Here is a 15,000-nt window from a genome sequence, read left to right on the forward strand (position 1 = left end):
ATTTAACAGAACATATTGAAATGATAATATGCATGAACGTTATCCAGACAATTATCCGCAAGCTTCTTGTGCTTTTCTGTGAGATAAGAGAAAGGCTTTGTTGCATTACAAGAAGATTAAGAGCCCCAGTGAAACTAGGAATTACTATTAGTATCATCCCCATTATTAGAGCTATGATAATGGGCAATCTAATATTTCATTCAACAAACTAAACCTTAAATTAATCTTATCAATATCAATTTTACAATCTTAACGCTAAAGCATTCTTATATTAACTAGATATTCTAACACTTTACTAATAAGTAATCATCATGTACATACTATCAATATGTCTACTGATAATGCACTCCTTCCATCTACGTCTACATCAAGTACTTAACTAATCCGATCCTCAGCCACTTGAAGCTGTTTGGATGAACCATGGCATGTATTCTTATTACAAATGCACATTATGAATACTAATCATCCCAAGACTAAAGCTATTAACACCCCCTATAAGACTTCCCTACTTGCCTGAGATACAGAAGTACTGTATAAATAAATTTCGTATACCTACTAATTATGGCCGTGGTGAGGTTGCCTAGACTACAAAAAAACGTCTTGATGAGCTTTCTTACCAAAGGTCATCTTTTGATAGTTTGGTCGCTCCTTTCAGTATTGCGATCAGGTTTAGCCAATAGTTTAGACTGTCACATTATATTTAGAGGGCAATTTAGAGAACAGAAAAGGCTTTGAATAAAGGAGCATAAAAATCATCTTTTCTGAAAGAGAAGCCAGTCAAGATGGAAGGAAATGGGAAGTGGGGAAAAGGAAGGCAAATGGCTGGTATAGTTTTAAATATCGGGAATAACGGCCACACCGTTATCAATATAGCATACTTGATTAGGTATCATGTGATGATGTAAAGGAAATGTAGAGTAGAATGAAGACCAACAGGAAATCTAAAAGAACCTAGACTTACTCTTCCAACAGTATTATCTGTTCCTCAGGGAACAAAAAAATCTCATCTTTTAACAAAGGGGGTATCAACCGTTGAGCTTCTGAAAAGTAAGTTGGTTTTTTGTTTGGTATTACTTTATCTTAATCCATGGGCTACTATAATTGGAATTCGAAAAGAACACGAAGTATGAAAATAAAAAAATAAAATTCAGGGATCGGACTGAATTGGTATAATTCTAAAGTAACACCACAGAAATTATTTGTTCAAATGCACCCAATTCCATAATAACCTTATCTGACAATATCGCTTTTCACAAAACAATATAATTTTGATTCAATTTAAACACGTATTACCAAATAAAACAGTATTAAAGATCAGTCTCTATAGTTATTAAAATACTTCCAAGAAAATAGAAAGGTAAGTCTTTAAGGTAACATTGAAGTAAACATGAATCAGTAGAGCAATATTTGAAAGGAATTTCTTCCAATTAAACCTGATGATTATAAAGGAAATACTGAATTCTTCAGATATATTTATTTAAGAAAAAATGTTTAGTGAGACACAGGAAGAGACAATACTTGAAAGAGATGATAATCATTCCACCAGTGTTTCAAAATAATAACAGGTCTAATCTTTTAGATAGATGTGAACATTATTAACCTATTTAATCGTATTCTTTATACCACCAACCATGTGGAAGAGTAAGGGTATTAAGTAGAGAGGAAGTGTTAAATGATGAAGCAAGAGATCTAGTTAGGAATTTGTTTCCACGCACATGGTTTCCCCCACGACACCAACTATAACACATTAATGGCACACAGAGCATTCCGAATACCGACAGACACTAGTCAATAAAATGGACAACTCACCAGTGCCTCTGTTACCTGTGATGAAGTGTCACAGTTAATGAGGCAGCATCTGCTGGAAGTCCCAAAACCATTCACACAAAGCCTCACAACAATGAACATATATTACTTTAACGGTACTAAAACGAGACAGAAAAATGTGAACTCTCTGAGGAGCCGTAAGTGATGTAATTACGCCATTTCCCTAGTCCTATCTTATTGTTTTTGTCATGCTGTTTTTCATAAATCATATGTTCATGATAATGCTTTTAATACTTCTAAAGGGATAATATTCCATAGAAATTCAAATTTATCACATACACTTGGCTTTAATTCTTATTTCTCTGATAAAAGATTTGATTGTTAAATTGTGACTGTTCGAGATACTACCAAATTTAGTATTGTGCCATTATAAAGATGAAAATCACAATGTCCTTCCTGTTAACAAAACAAAAGCCGTGTTCCCCTCCGAGTAATGTTCATTCCTTCACTTGCCGAGTTAGGAAAAGGAAATATGGTGAATGAATGTCATTCCCGAAAAAAATCTTAAGTTTTTCACCTAGACTCTCTTAGTTACACTAACTCAATGACAATTCCTCTATCTTGTATTTAGTTATTGATGTTTATTTTTTTAATGTAATGGTATCACTCTACAGTGCACGGTTATAGAAATTCTTCTAAAAAATAAACATAAAGGGGACTTTACACACTACCATGGAGTTGAAACAATCTTCGCTGGAAGGCAAATTAAAATATATACATACGATTTTTTTCCAAGGTGATATATGAATGAACATAATTTTGACAGTGCCAGATTTCCCACTCTTAATACGTAGCTAGTTTGTCATGTCAAAATATCAATTTTCTTGGAAAGTTTCTATTATTAAAAATTATATTATAGTGACAATTTTGAGATTATTGCCCCTATTAACATACTAGGGTATAACGAAATCTTTTCCCGAAGAATTATCCAGAAAGTTTTAAGACTAACCCAATACCTTTTTAAAACCAAACGTAGAAAAACTAGGCTACCTCGTGTATTAAGATCAGCTAAACGCTCAAGACTCAAATCTATTTAAGTTATTCATGTGTCTCACAAAGGAAATTTCGTGGTGGTTCAGTAAACCAAGACTCATAGTTCCCTGAAATAATCTTTGCTGGGAGCAAAAAGGAATAAATGATCTGTAAAAGTTAAACCAAGATCCAGCCCCTGTAAAAAAAGTGCATGTAGCTCCAACTGATTAATAGAACAATCAGCAGAGGAAAGTTAAATTTTCATTATGTAAAATTTTAAAAGATAAGAACAATACTCCTCTCATCACAGCAGGTGAAGAGAAAACTTTTAATTAAGTTTACATGAAAATATACCTAAAGGTAGAGCACAAACTATAATAAACCACTGGATCCTATCTACGAGTTCCAACACATGTTCACCTGCTACTCAGCCTGTTTCATTTACCATGTAGATGAATCTATCAAGCATCCAAATTTATTATTATTATTATTATATATATATATATATATATATATATATATATATATATATATATATATATATATATATATGCATATGTATGTCTTTATGTAAAAGGCGCGCCTACCTAAAAAAACAAGTTCCAATGTCCCTTGCTTCCTTTTAGAAGTTCATTAAAGATTTTAAAAATATTCTCAGCATTATCAACGGTTGTTTTAATGTCATTTCCACTATGGAAACCAGTAAGGAACTGGACCTAAATGTTTTGATGATACTACACACACTGATTGCACTTCCACAATCATTATCCTATTGAACAGAAAGGAGGGTTAATTTATGAAAAGCTCGGAAAATTAATCAATTTGGTGACCGAAATTTACTGGTTAGCGAGGAAACTGAACCAAGACAAAATATATAGGGAGAAAAATAAAGGATGAATGAGAGTGAAACATAATTCAGGGACTAGGTAATTTGATGAGAGTTCCTTCAGGCCATTGCCCTGACAGAAGAATCAGAATATATGTTGAAATTACAACTGACAGTACTAAAAGTAGGCTACATATTACTTAACCCATCTTTAATTCATTCACTTTTACTTCCTTTACTTACTTGGCCTAGGTCGCCTCTCTGGCTTAGCGGCAGGCGCTGCAGTGTGGCTGGAAGGAGGGCGGGAAGTCCGTTTGGGTGAACGGTTCTCAGGGCCAACGCTTATAGATCGACCTCCTGCGAAAGCAAGTTGGTATGGTCAGACATTCCTATCGGTTGATTCTTACGATTATTAAGAAATGCTCCAAAACACTGTTGGCATCTCCAGTCACTATGTAAATACCATCCAATGGCTGTTGCTATTTTGAAATGCTTCTTTTTAAGCATTTGTCCCAGTCAGACACAGCTGGAATGGGAAGTGTTACCTAGACTGATTCTCAGGGGGTTGATTGCAAAGCATTACTTTCTGTGGGTATGCATACTATCTGGTTGGGTAGGCAACTTAAGCTAGTTATACTGGGAATCTTTGCAAGTGTATTAAGTGCTAGTTACAATTTTTTGAACAAGTGCATTTATATACTTTGTGTATCAGTGAATAGTAAAAGCATGCATAAGACAGGGGTAATAGTATAACCTAGTTTACTGTGCATATTATATATGCAAAGTTTACAAAATTTTTTTATTGCTAACCAACTGTAACAAAACCACAATTCTCTCAAAAGACACAAAGTTGATCTATAACACTGAATTTCTAAATAATGAATAAGGAGCACATTAGAGAAGGACATTTTGACAAATTATATCATATAAGACAGATATCATCATCAAATATCACTAGATAACTTTTTTTCTGACTTATGGGAATGAAATTATTTCAAAATAGATAAAATAAGGGGAACCAAAAGAGGCATAAAGAAGGAACAGACTGCGATTCTCAGTTTAATGAAACGTCATGCAAGGCAGTAAATAAGAACAAGTGATTGTCTGCTTGGAAACATAAAATACTGTACCTTTGTCGAAGTTGCAAGAAACCTTGTGAATCACTAGTGGGCAAACAGAAGGGAGGGATGAATCTAAGGAAAAGCTGCATTGCTGTATCAACTGAGAAGAGCTCTAAGCTTTGAGCTAATGTAAAAACACAGGACAAAGTAATCTTTAGCTAAATTTCTACTTTTTTCTTATATTAATTTTGAAGAGCTACTTCGTATGGCCAATGAAACTACAACTGAAATAAGTACTACGATTTACGAGTATTATCATAGAAACACAGCTTTTTCGGATAAGGAAAGATTAAGAAATAAATGAATCCTCTTTAAAGGCTATGGCCAGTTGAAGCGTACTCGCTACGCCAGTAGAAGTGTTCCAGCGATGACTGTTATATTGAAATAACATGATAAATTTAACAAGGTTACTTTGAGAGTTGAATCAATTTTTAATCAACGTACGCTACTGAAGTGCTTTTTTTTTTTTTTTTTTTTTTTTTAAAGGAGAAATCGGTCTTTCGAAATTTGATCAATTACTCTAATGCCACAAATAATCCAATATACCACATAAGAGTGTGTGTGTAAGAGAAGAGAATTCGGCACACTCCAGTGCCAGATATGCCAACAAAGCCTTTAAAAGGAACCTGGAAAAGCAGGGCCGTACCTACAGAGGACCTACAGTCCTTGGGTGGGGGAGGTCTGGCTGCGGAAGAGGCTCTGTTCGATCTTCGTCTGCTCGGGCCATCTGAAACACAGGGGCAGAACATGCAAGGCCAAAGGATTCGTTCACTCTTCCAGTCTTTCACTTTTTCCCTACCAGGCTGTGCAGGAGGTTGGTGGGGGGAGGGGGGTTCAAGGACTAAATACAGAGGTTAAAGTCGGTGAATGGCTTAAATAGTCATTCTACATCCCATTTTAATCATGGTATTTAAGCAATCTGCATTTAAAGCGACTCCATTAGGAAATGGGTGAAAGTTTAAGAGGACCGTAATAAAATTTTATATTTAATTTAGATTTGAGCTTATTCTTAATCTTTCTAAATCATGTTTTTATTTGTAAATAAATATTTATGTTGCTTACCAAACTAGTGTAGACCAAAAGAGATTACTCCATGATATCTACACAACTATTTGAATCAAGGAAAACAGACGATAAGCCATTGAAAGGACATTAGGAAGAGGTATTTGGGTTTTAGCAGTTTTCGGCCATGGAAGTAAAAGCAAACACATCGCTTAGCATACAATAGAGAGAAGCAATTGTGACTATCACAAAAGCTTCCCTCTCTTTCTAAAAATAAAATCGGTACAGCAATTAACAAAACTGGGAAATACTATCACTAGGTCTATCACTATATGAAAAAATAGTTTTAGGTCTAAAATTTCATCAATATCATCATAAAGCAAAGGGTTTAGCATGATATACACCAAGATTTTGGAAGATGAACTAATCGAACACTATTCAGTAAAAACATTTCACAAAATTAGGAGAAAGATCATTAAAAATATGCAACAATCATAATAAAATAATCAAATTTGAGTTTGGGTTTGTGATTCAAGTATTTCTCCAAATTCCAATGATCTAAACAATATAAGAACTTAAATTTAGATAAAGCATTATGCCTCATAGATTGATTATTTCAATTTAAAATGGAAATAAGTTTCCCATTTTTTTTTACCTTTGCACTACCTGGAAGAGACAATGCAACATTCAAGTCATGCCTTAAGCCGATTGAAAGCTTACAGGTAAAGGTAAGATATTATTATCCTTTGAACATCGAGCATAAAGATAGTAATAGAAGTAAAATACTTCTTATTTTTTACCAAAATACATTTACAAGTCGCAACACACAGAAGGACGTAAATCCAAGCAATATATGTTTTCTTTTTTCAGCAAGACATGTCAGGATTCAAGCAGTGGAATGTTCTGATGCTAACCAATTGTTCTCGGCTTCTAAATGAGAGAAATAATGACCGAATACCGAGGTAGGCCCTGGAAAAATTTTCATTACTTTTTCATGAATTTGTCACTATTTTCAAATAAGTTACAATACTTTATGATAAACTCTAGATATAGATTCCTCTTCCACGCAACCATCATGGCGTTGAGAATCATAGATGAACCAACAATATATTCATGAAGTTCAATATATTGTCTTACGTAAACGGAACAGCATCAAAACATCCCTTCTGAACACCTGTATAAACTTCCAGAAACAATTACATTCTGCAAGGCAGCTGCAATGCAATTTAATGAATCATTTTCCTATTTTTTTTTTGGAAGCAGAGAATGCTTCTGATTACGGTTACAGGGCTGTCAGATATGCACACAATCTCCTATTACAAATCAAACGCCTGATGACACTGACCTTGACGTATCCTGTAGCGCAAGCATTTGGCCAAAATTGAAGATCCCAATCGTTTCTGACCTTCCATTAGCAAACAAAAGCTATATTTCCTCACTACGTGAATGAACACATGACTTTTTTTTCCCAAGACAACGAAAAGATTCGACACAGCAATAAAATAAGTCACAAACATTAACTGGAACTTGAAGGAAGAATACATTTATAAAGGATTTTCTTTTAAGATATTTTCCTTTTAAATGAGGGATTTGTCTCACATCTATATTTTCACATGAATGGGATATAAGACATTTAAGGGAAACCAAATTTTCTGAAGTTTTGAAGAAAAATAAATTTCATACAAATAATTCTCTCGACAGAGAAGGATAAAGAACCAAAGATATGGCGACAAGGGTAGGGTGTGTGTGTGTGTGTGTGTGTGTGTGTGTAAATTGGATTTAATATCAAATTCAATCTTGGGAGTATGAATCCCATTAAAATTCTTTTATGATAAATCCTTTTGGCCAAGAAGGACTCGAACATATGGCTCCAAAGTCGAAATAATCCTCAACCTAGTGGCGTAGGTTCGTGTCCTTGCCCAGCCAAAAGTATTCACCATATAAGTTATCAGTGGATATATATTCCCAAGACTGACTTCAATACTATGTGCCATTTGTGGTTGATATTAGATATTAACATATATTAAAGTCAGGTATGTTAATGGAAAATTATCATACTGTATATATATATATATATATATATATATATATATATATATATATATATATATATATATATATATATATAGAGTGTATAACCATATTTATGTAACTATTTCAATAACCTAAAAATTAGTTTTTAGTTTCTGGCTTTAAGAAACCAAATAACACTGATATATCGAGGCGTCTCCAAGATATTCAAGAGAACAAATGAAAAATCTTCCCTCAGTTCGGCTAATTTAATAGAAATAAGCTTTTACAGTCAACACTGCCAATATAAAAAACCCTCAAAAGCTAAATAAAATATAATAAATGATAAAATAAAATAAAAACCAAAGTAAACAGTTGCTGGTTGAAGAGGTATCATAAATAAAATTAGAAAACGGAATAATCAAAAATAGAAAACGGAACAATAGAAAACGGATCAACGTTACCGTACCTTTCATTGGGCTTGTGATTGGTGGAGTCCTGCGAGAAGAGCGGCGTGAAGACCAATCTTCTGGTACGATTGGTTCAATCCTGTCCCTTGACGGCGAAGTGATCAAGAGACCGTCCTCTGAGACCACAATACACAGAAAAACGGTCAAACTAACACAAGACAGGAAGGAAGGACTAACTCAAGACAAAAAAGTAAAACAACGAATAAAATAACTCAAGAAACAGGTTATAAAATCATATGGTGAAAAAATTAGCACTTCAATAAATCAATGATGAAAAGGCATGCCTTTACAGATTGGATCCAATTAGAAGTTTAGTTTATATTTTACTCATCTACTTCAGTCTATAATATAAGAGCACGTTTACCTGAGTTTTAAGAGGGCAAAACATATAAAGCCTTTAGAAAGATCCACTGTAAATTCATGTTTTTTCTATAAAAAAACATAAACATAAGGGTTAATTTTAAACACAAATTCACTGTGAACGTTCCATGCACTCCATGCTACGAATAAATGACTAGCCCAATTCAAAAGGACATCAAGTACAGCTATAGTACTTATTTACACCAAACTGAGTCTATAGAGTTCTCTGCTTCCATTAAAGTTGTCGTAAAATTTTATTCGAACTGATTTAGGATGCTCTAGGAGGAATAGAAAGAACGTGAACGTGGTCAAGGGTTAATTATCGCATCAAAGACCTGTCAAAGGTAAAAAACGAAAGTGAGGAAATTTAAATCAAAAGTGAAATCAAACTAGGGACCCGCCTGCTGAAAGTTCCGACAACAGAGGTGAGGGAACGTCATAGGGTCTAAAGGGATTGGAAGGGACCCTCCAGGGACATTTGGAGGAAGGGAAAGGGTTGGGGATCCCACCTGCGGCTCCTGTAGTGCGCTCGTAGTGGTGTCGAGGGGTCGAGTCCTTTGAGCTCCTCAAGTCGGTTTTATCAGCTGGAGTCTTCTGCGTCTGAAGAGTAGATAACGGTCCTTGATTATTATTTTTCTTTTATCAAAAGGAGGAGATTAACCAACCCAATGTGTTAAACTCGACTCTTACAGAGCTGGCCAACGGTTCTTTAATAACTACAGTTAAGGATCAAGAATCAAAACTTCTGTGTAAAGCGTCCTTGTTATGCAAAGCATTCTCAAATTCATTCCACCAAAACTATTTGACAAATGGTCGGGAAACTATTATAAATATCACGAATATGATAATCTATTTAATAGAAGGTTCAGGCTTTATCATTTCATCAAAAAATATTTTGGATCGACTAATTATTATGTAAACTCTATTCAAGTCGAAGTATGGTAAAACTAAGCTTCAAAGGACGGAAAGTGTGTCTCAGTATCCAGTCAAAATGAATATAAAATAACCCGAAATCAATTTCTCAAGGAAGAAAATGCAGGACGATAAGACAGGATACTTTCTGGGCATTCTATTAAAGCTCTCACTCTTTTTTTTACAAAGACATATACTGTATATATTTCTTTATACCAAGCCGCTTTTTGTTCATCCACTATTCACAAATTGAAGAATAAAAGTCACCAATAGTTATAGTAAACTTCATTATAACAATGAGTGACTTCTATACTTCAATGTATGAATAGTGGATGAACACTTATTGCGGAAAACTTCCACAAAATACGCCACTTCAAATACAAACCCAGAAGGCCTTTATTATGCACACTTTCTTCCACGCAATCTATCCAGCTTTTTCTAGGCCACCCTCTCCGGCTTTCTCCAAATTACAAATTCTTACAACCAACCACCATTCTTCTCACACGAATTATTCATAAATACAATTTGATCTATACTTTCAACATGTTAGTGTTTTATTCATATCTATGTACTTTTGCATTTCCCACCACTTGAATTCATACACCACAAATACTACACAAACCATTCAAATTATCAGCTGCCACAATTTCACTATCATTCACATTTAACATTAATAATGCACCTACCTGTAAAATAATTTGACTCGACAATAACTTTATACATTCAAACTTCATCCTTCACAGATATTCACATTTTCTTATAAGTGATTTGCAAACAACATGATTCCTTCCTTTCTAATATTGTTTGATCTATTTTTCTCTCTTTACATAGCTGTTTTATAATAAACATTTGATTTACAGAATATCTCCTTTGTCTAAATCCCCATTTACTATTCTTCTCCTGTCCAACCTTCCCTTACCATACACATTCCCTGTTGTACCAAGTAGTACTACGGTTCTATGAGTCATAATTTTTTTTTTTATCACATTTACTATTATTCCTCTCACCCTCTCGTATTGAATGCTTCTCTAATTCTGACATATCTTTCAAACACTGATCTGTAAAATTCAACCACCCAATCACCACTATATTACAACATTTCATTTATAATCCAGACTAATTACACAGGTATCTTCATAATTTAACATACTAACCGACACTTTTACAGATTCTAACCTATCAATTTAGCAACCCTTCAATTCTAACTTAACTGATGCAGGACAGCTTTCCCTCTAGACAACAAACTCCACTAACTCTGATATTTAGAGGTCTATTTGCGAATTAAGTGTTTTGACATCCAATCTTCCTTTTCTCACTAGTTCTATGTTGTTTGGTTTCTCTGCTCACCCAGTGACTTTATTCAACAATCTACCAAACACCTCATGCGTTCTTTCAATTTTAACCTTCAAGTTTGAAAATATTATTTTACTCACCTTCCTCTATATTTAGAATTTTATCCACAAAAATTGTTTGATTTAGCCCCCCAATTGCACAACTATCACCTTGATCTTCCTTTTGCTCATTACATACACGAAATCTAGAGGAATACTCTGTGGATGACATACTTTCTCTAAAGCTACCCAAATATGAAACCTTTAAACTACTTAAATCTTAAGATTTTGAGGTCTATTTTGTCAAAATACCTCAGGTATGGAAGAACAAAAAAGATCATACATACAATATATTCATTAAATGACACTTCTCAATTAATGTAAATAAATGGAAAAATACACTGAAAGTTTATAATTTTCTGCTTTGGAAACAATCTCATCTCTGGCAACTTTTCCCAAAAATCAATAATCTCAAGAATACACCGTACTAATAATGTCAGGTTTCAATACATTCTGTTCACCAAATATAATGTAAACACACTAAAAAACACACACAAAGGAACCCAAAACCTTCTTTAAAAATTTACACGAATTTTCCCTTAACACTGTACCTTTACACACTTGATTCACCCTACGAAACTACCGACCAGAATCAAGCATAAAAGAGATTCAAGACTTCCCCAGAAAATTTATTTTCCCTCGCATTCTGTTTCCTATTTTACGAGCAAACGCATTCTCAATGTTAACAATTTTCCATGCAAAATTCCATTCTGATAAAATAAAATTATATAATTCTTATAAGAATAATAATTTTAGTAATTTCAATAATAATAACTTTAATCATTGTTATACTTCTATAAATCTTAATCAATTTTATAATAATACTAATAATAATTTCAATATTGATTATAATTCTACTAATTTTGAAATTGTTCTAACACGTATGTACTCCATATTTAACCTAACGTAACCTATCAGGGGTCTCGGCAACATATCATTCCTCCCTTTCCATTGCCTACATCTATCACGTCTCTCTAGACAATTTCGAACAGCCCTCTAGTTTATTCTGATGCACTAAATCCTCATCTTACATTCTTAATCTTCCGATTCACACGTATGTACATTCAAAACCATAATTCAATAACTCGCTTCTCTGATTTGCTTCAATTTGAGAGCAGAGTACCGATTTGCACTCTCTCCCTGACCGGCCATTTGGGAGTTTTCAGAAAATTAAGAGTGCAAGAAATTATGTATGTACATACGCACAAACACAGGCAGTCATACACACGCATATACATACATACATACATACATACATATATATATATATATATATATATATATATATATATATATATATATATATATGAGGCCAAGAGGCATAATTAATTCTAGACATCTAAGAATGCTAATGAAACGCAATTCTATTGACAAAGTGTGAATAGAGGGTATTAGAAGTGCCTTGCTTAATAACATTAAAATGAAATTTAATACTGTAAGGACATTCAGACACACGGCACTCACAGAATACCCCTTTCTCTTGAAAATGCGAGTCATCATATATTGTATAAAAAAATCTACATATAATAAAGAATAAGAAATCTTTCAACTAATATATATAAAAACTATCCACGTGAGTCCTTCGCTAATGCAGATATTACAGACAAATTCATTCTTATGAATATGTTATCTAATTCTAAACCCATGGAGTACACAATTATCAGGATCATTAATCTCTCTCTCTCTCTCTCTCTCTCTCTCTCTCTCTCTCTCTCTCTCTCTCATATAATAAGGAACTAGGTATGCCGATAAGATCATGAAGTATCTAATTCGTAAAAGCAGCAGTGAGAAAGACTGGAGAACCGAAAAGGGATGTTTGCATTGAGATTTATGGATTTGAACTATGAGGTTATTGAGTGCCCAAATGCATCTTGGGTTAAACCCTACGAGATAAAAGTTAGAAGAGGTTGGACAGTAAGAAGGAAGAGAGGAAGCAAGAATGAAGGTAAAATAGAAGGTTTTAAAGCAATTGGAACTAGTGGACAAAAGAACACTATAAATCTCTTTTAGCTAATGCCTACAGTGCAGCACATGAGGTTCACTGACAGCACTGCACCCTCATGGGATAGGGATATTTAATTAAGTGGAATGTTAGAAAATGTGGAAAACTGGTCATTAATATCAAGGAAGAGCGAGAATGACTCGTAAACGCGTTTAGAGGATTAACTGTGCTGCTGATGAGCCCTTGTGTTGGGAAAAATTTCTGCTTCGTAGCCGAAGTTTTTATATATGCTGCAGTTATTACTGTCCTTATTCTCTGAAGCCACCCTTGGTAAGGGTTAATAGGCTATGTTGATACGGACAATATATAAATAAGAAGTATAAACTGATGGTCAAACAAACGGATGCACCAACAACATAAAAGCTTTTTATGAAGATTGGAGATATCAGTGGAAAAAAACACATTAGACTCAATTTACAATTGTTTTGGGTTTTTTTCAATGCTAAAGTAGGCCAAAATAAGAGAGAAGAATCAGCAGTAGGTAAATTTGGAGTATGCTCAAGGAATGACAGAGGAGATTTATTTTTAAAATTTGCTGAAAGAAACGATCTTAAAATCTTGAACACCTTGAAAAGGTAATTTTAGGAAACAAAATAAAATCTAGAAAAAGTTCTGAAAAGTTTAGTTTAGCAATACAAAATAGGTACTCCCAGCTACATGATGAAATGGAAGCAAGTAAAGAAAAAATGAACAGTAACTTAACAAAATTGTGTTGGAACCAGAACAAGAGGTAGGTGGAAAAGTTCCTAAAGAACAAGGAAAAATAACAGAAAAGACCAAAGACCTAATAAAGAAAAGGTTGGAAATGAAGGTAAATTCCAAGAGAGACGAAACAGAATTAGCAGAACTATGCAAAACAATAAACATATTAAAAACCCAAGACATTCGTAGGCACAATCAGACCAAAATTGGGGAAACATTAAAGAAAGGAAGAAACATCAAATTGATGAAAAGAAGATCCGGAACAAGACGTCATCAGATGTTTGCTGTGAGGCATGAAAATGGATATATTATCAACAAAAGAGATGGATTGATAAATATTGCAGAGGATGTCTATACAATAGTGATATAAGAAATAATTTTTCCAATAGAAATAATGAAACACTAAGCCAGTACCAAAAGTAGCAGATGAAGTAAATAAAGCATTAGAAAGCATGAAAAGAAGCAAAGCAGAAGGAGAAGATGGCCTAACAATTGATTTAGTTATAGATGGAAGAGATTTCATGGTAGTAAAACTCTCTGAACTTTATGCAAAATGTCTGCAAGAATGCTCTATACCTACAGCTAGGAAACACTTTATCACTATACTAATTCACAAAAAGGGTGACATAAAAAATTTGAAAAATTATCGCCCAATAAGTTAACTCTCAATAAAATATAAAATATTTACAAAGATCATAATAGGCCGAATAGAGAGCATCCAGGATTTAGAAGTGGGTATTCAGCAACTGACCATATCCATGTAATTGCCAGCTAATTGATAAATTAACAGAATATAACAAACCATTACATATGAAGTTTATAGACCATGAGAAAGCTTTTGATTCAGTCAAAACTTCAGCAGTAATGAAAACCCTTCAAAGACAGGGATTAGATTAATTTTATGTTATAACACTTAAAGATACCTATACAAGAATTGAAGCAATTCTGAAACTACACGAAAATAGTAAGAAAATTCCGATTGAGTCCCCATCTCTCTTATATTATCCACAGCGTGCCTAGACGAATTTTTTAAGAATTTAGATTGGGAAAATGTAGGGATTAATGTTAATGGGGAATACCTCCAGAATTATATGTTGAAGCTACTGAGACGATTGGTTGCTTAAAGCATGAACTATAAGAAGAATTGAAGGTGTAAAAAAGTGGAGGTACGTCGAAGAGAAGCCAAAAAGGTTAGAGTGGGATTAGTGTTCCGAGATCCGGAAATGATAAGAATACGAAAGAGAAAAAGAGATAAAGTAAGGAAGAAACACTTAATATCCAGGAATCGCAAGAGTGCCTCCAAGATAAGAGGTAAATAGCACAATAAATTTCGCGGCACAGATAAACCTCCTGTTTTGGGAAAGTTTTCTGAATGGTGGGTTTAAAAACTTACTTTACGTATATT

At 33.8% G+C, this 15,000-nt stretch overlaps 1 protein-coding gene across 31 annotated transcripts in view; it reads right to left on the bottom strand.

Annotated features, from left to right (window-relative positions):
* LOC137650196 (nucleolar protein dao-5-like) overlaps nucleotides 1-15,000 on the bottom strand; it is a 998,067-nt gene that overhangs the window by 27,499 nt on the left and 955,568 nt on the right. For 24 of the 31 annotated variants that reach the window (XM_068383641.1, XM_068383503.1, XM_068383437.1 and 21 more), the window contains 4 exons: nucleotides 9,098-9,188; nucleotides 8,228-8,344; nucleotides 5,393-5,473; nucleotides 3,869-3,982 (listed from right to left, as the gene is read on the bottom strand). In XM_068383641.1, the coding sequence (XP_068239742.1) occupies nucleotides 3,869-3,982; nucleotides 5,393-5,473; nucleotides 8,228-8,344; nucleotides 9,098-9,188 (403 nt within the window). The remainder of the gene's footprint in view (nucleotides 1-3,868; nucleotides 3,983-5,392; nucleotides 5,474-8,227; nucleotides 8,345-9,097; nucleotides 9,189-15,000) is intronic. The other 7 variants (XM_068383565.1, XM_068383605.1, XM_068383529.1 and 4 more) reach the window with 3 other exon arrangements.

This window comes from Palaemon carinicauda, chromosome 1 (genome assembly GCF_036898095.1).
Source record: "Palaemon carinicauda isolate YSFRI2023 chromosome 1, ASM3689809v2, whole genome shotgun sequence".
NCBI classification, from domain to species: Eukaryota; Metazoa; Arthropoda; class Malacostraca; order Decapoda; family Palaemonidae; genus Palaemon; species Palaemon carinicauda.